The sequence below is a fragment of the Cyprinodon variegatus genome, unplaced genomic scaffold (assembly GCF_000732505.1).
Source record: "Cyprinodon variegatus isolate N-32 unplaced genomic scaffold, C_variegatus-1.0 Scaffold1283, whole genome shotgun sequence".
Taxonomy (NCBI): Eukaryota; Metazoa; Chordata; class Actinopteri; order Cyprinodontiformes; family Cyprinodontidae; genus Cyprinodon; species Cyprinodon variegatus.
In genome coordinates, this window is record NW_015151736.1 from 26,127 (window position 1) to 29,126 (window position 3,000).

Genomic DNA, 3,000 nt, shown 5'->3' on the forward strand with positions numbered 1-3,000 from the left:
GCGGATTGGCAGAGAACCTACAGGCCTATAAAAAGAAGCCATGGGCGCAGAGATGAGGCCGACGTTCTGTCAGATTAGCATTCCTATAGTCAATATGCACGCGCAAGACGCCAGATTTGCCTTTATCCTTTTAGTTTTGTTTGAATGGCGTGACTACCTCAACGGGCGTGAATCCCTTTAATCATGTACAAAAAAACGATTTAAGGTCAGATTGATACGCTTCAAAAACACCAAAAACCAAGTCATTAAGTAGTTTTGTTTTGTAGATGACTAAAGGGAAACCAGCCCGTCAAGGTAGTTTAAAGTTTTTTTTCTACAACACCAAAAGGATAAACTAAAGGAATAAACAGGTATTGAGAACACCGGGACTCACGCATGTGTGAAGCGCAGCTTTCTGTCTCTGTTTTTTTAAATAAAACTGCCTGTATGAGTATTAATGTTGTTGTTAAGCTGAGTCTAAAGTCCTCGGTCCGTCTGTTGATGTCTGTAACCTTTCTCTCCCTAAATCCAGTCCACTGGTGAAAATCTACAGGTACCGTTTCCTGCTCTGTAGAGTGAAACTGCTCCCAGTTGGCCTGTAGTTTCTAAACACCCCCTAGCTGTTCTGTTTTAGCTCTGTAGGTCAGAAGGCTGCTCAGATTCAGGTTCTGTACTCGGTTCTGACCCGGTCTCTGTGTTCAGCTGGAGCTCAGTCAGGACGACCTGCGAGTCATGCTGCGGATCGTGACGGAAAACCTGGGAGAAGCCAACACCCTGGATCCCTCCGCCCCCCAGCAGGAGGTCAGCCTGCGGGTTCAGGCCCCCAAAGGAGCCCCGACAGGTCCGACAGACTCAGAGGAACCCTGGAAACCGGCCCGGTTGGAGCGGCTCAGCTTATATCTGACGCTTCTGCTTCTGTTCCAGGTGAGGCTGAGAGGCCAGCTGGGCGTCTGGGTGAAGATGGGGATGATGAAGCTGTGGAGATGCTGAGATTTCACTTCAACATCGAGTCTCTGGAGCTGGTTCTGTTCCACAACAACCCAAAACAGGTCCGTCATCACCAGCCGGGACCAGAGGAGGAGCCTCTAACGGTTCCAGTCCAGCCAGACTCACTATGGTTCCTCCTTTCAGCAGCCAGCAGACCTTCAGCACCACCAGGACCTCAGGCTGGGGGAGTTGGCTCTGCGTCTGATGAAGGCTTCAGGGAAGATCCTGAACAACGGCTCCATGGAGGTGAACACCGTCCTGACTGCCTGTACGCTGGACGACCTGAGGAGCGGAGTGGATCGGGTGACCTCACGGTAAGCAGCACAGAGAACGGACATGGCCGCCGGCCTTCGTCCAGCTGCTCCAACCCAGTCGCTACTTTTTCTGACCCTCAGTATGTGTTGCTGCACTAAACCATAAAGCATTCTCAGCGCTGCTCGTCTGTCCTCTACCTGCAGGATGGTTGGGCAGAAGGAGGACGGCCAGCAGGCCATGATCGACGTCACCTTCCGACAGGCTCCTGCAGAGAGAGACTTGGTGGCCATCCTGCAGAAGCTGTATCTGTGTGCCAGCACAGAGTTCCTGATGGCAGTAGCAGATTTCTTCCTTCAAGCTGTGCCTCAGAGTCCAGCTTCGGCCCCACCTGCTGCAGCAAGCGACAAGCTGCCTCTGAAACAGACAGCGGAACCACGAGCTGAACGCAGGCCTGGTAAGACCAGGAGCGAAAGACACGGAAATAGCTTCACTTTGTCCAGTCATTCCCAGAGTCGGCCCTCTAGGGCCGCCATCTTCCAGGATTTAGATGTCTCCCTGCTTTAGCACAGCTGGTTAGGATGATTACAGTTCAGCAAAAGACTGTTAATCAGCTATTAATTAAAATCAGCTGTGCTGAAGCAGCTGGGAACATCTATGCAACACATCTTTTTAGGGCGCCTCTGGGCGCATCGCTGCCCCCCTCAGGACACTGTGCATCATTTGCCGTGCATTATGCAGAAGTTAGGCTGTCATTGAACAGAAGTTCTGGACTTGTTATGAATACTGTATGTAGACGCTCAGAATAGAAAGACTCCATAGAAAGTTCAGCATATGGCAGAGTTTAGGAGATTCTGGGACGTCAGGCAGACGCTGGATAAATCAGCCAAGGTGTGAGAACGGCTTAACAGAACCTAATCTCACCATCACTACAGATCCATTCATGTATTGTAGATATAAATGGATTCATATCTCTGATTGAATGAATGATGGAACAGAGAAAAACTCAATTATTGATCTGATCTTAAACCAGTCCAACCACTAGCAGACCTTACTGGGCCTGTTGGGAGCAGCAGAGGCTCTGGGTTCATGTTCTGTGTGGTTCTCTTTCTGCAGCGTCCGCTGTGAGGACCCGTCTGCGGGCGGTGATCGTGGACCCAGAGGTGGTGTTTGTGGCCAACCTGATGAAGGCCGACGCTCCGGCATTGGTGGCCTCATTTCAGGGCGACTTCAACCTGGTGGCCGAGGAGGACGGCACCCAGAACATGAGGGCCAACCTGCGGGACCTGAAGGTGCTGGCCTGCCCATTCATTCAGAACAAGGAGGACAAGTCTGTGACCACCGTAAGTTCTGATCCGGTGGAGCTGAACGAAGGCTGGTCGCATCGTTCCTGCCGACCCATTCTCTTCTGTCTCCTTATGATAGGTGCTGAAACCCTGCTCTGTCTCCATGGAAACCAAAACCAGTCCCAACCAACCACTGAGTGGCTTTGTGACGGTGGAGGAGGTCATCATCAAAGTATGTTGGTGGGGGTGGGGCAGTCACTTGTTGAGAACAGAAAATGTTGATCAGAACATCCTGATGTGTACAGAGCCTTTAGGTCCAGTTTCTACAGAACCCATTAAAACCAAGTTCTCTGAGCTCCATGTGTCCCTGGTTCTAACACTGCGTCCTGTCTGGTTTGGTCTGCTTAGTGGGGAGCTTTGCAGCCAATAAGCAGCCATTAAAGTCGTAGGGAAGCGGCTGTTCCAACCGTCGCTTTTCCAATTCTCCTAAGTGGTG

General features: G+C 51.1%; 1 protein-coding gene across 1 annotated transcript in view; it reads left to right on the forward strand.

Moving 5' to 3' along the window:
• Positions 1-3,000, forward strand: part of vps13c (vacuolar protein sorting 13 homolog C (S. cerevisiae)) — a gene marked incomplete at its 5' end in the record, with an annotated part of 63,493 nt that overhangs the window by 25,413 nt on the left and 35,080 nt on the right. Inside the window, 6 exons of the mRNA XM_015402000.1 lie at positions 682-820; positions 904-1,028; positions 1,111-1,280; positions 1,425-1,675; positions 2,335-2,561; positions 2,644-2,736. Of these exons, the coding sequence (XP_015257486.1) occupies positions 682-820; positions 904-1,028; positions 1,111-1,280; positions 1,425-1,675; positions 2,335-2,561; positions 2,644-2,736 (1,005 nt within the window). The remainder of the gene's footprint in view (positions 1-681; positions 821-903; positions 1,029-1,110; positions 1,281-1,424; positions 1,676-2,334; positions 2,562-2,643; positions 2,737-3,000) is intronic.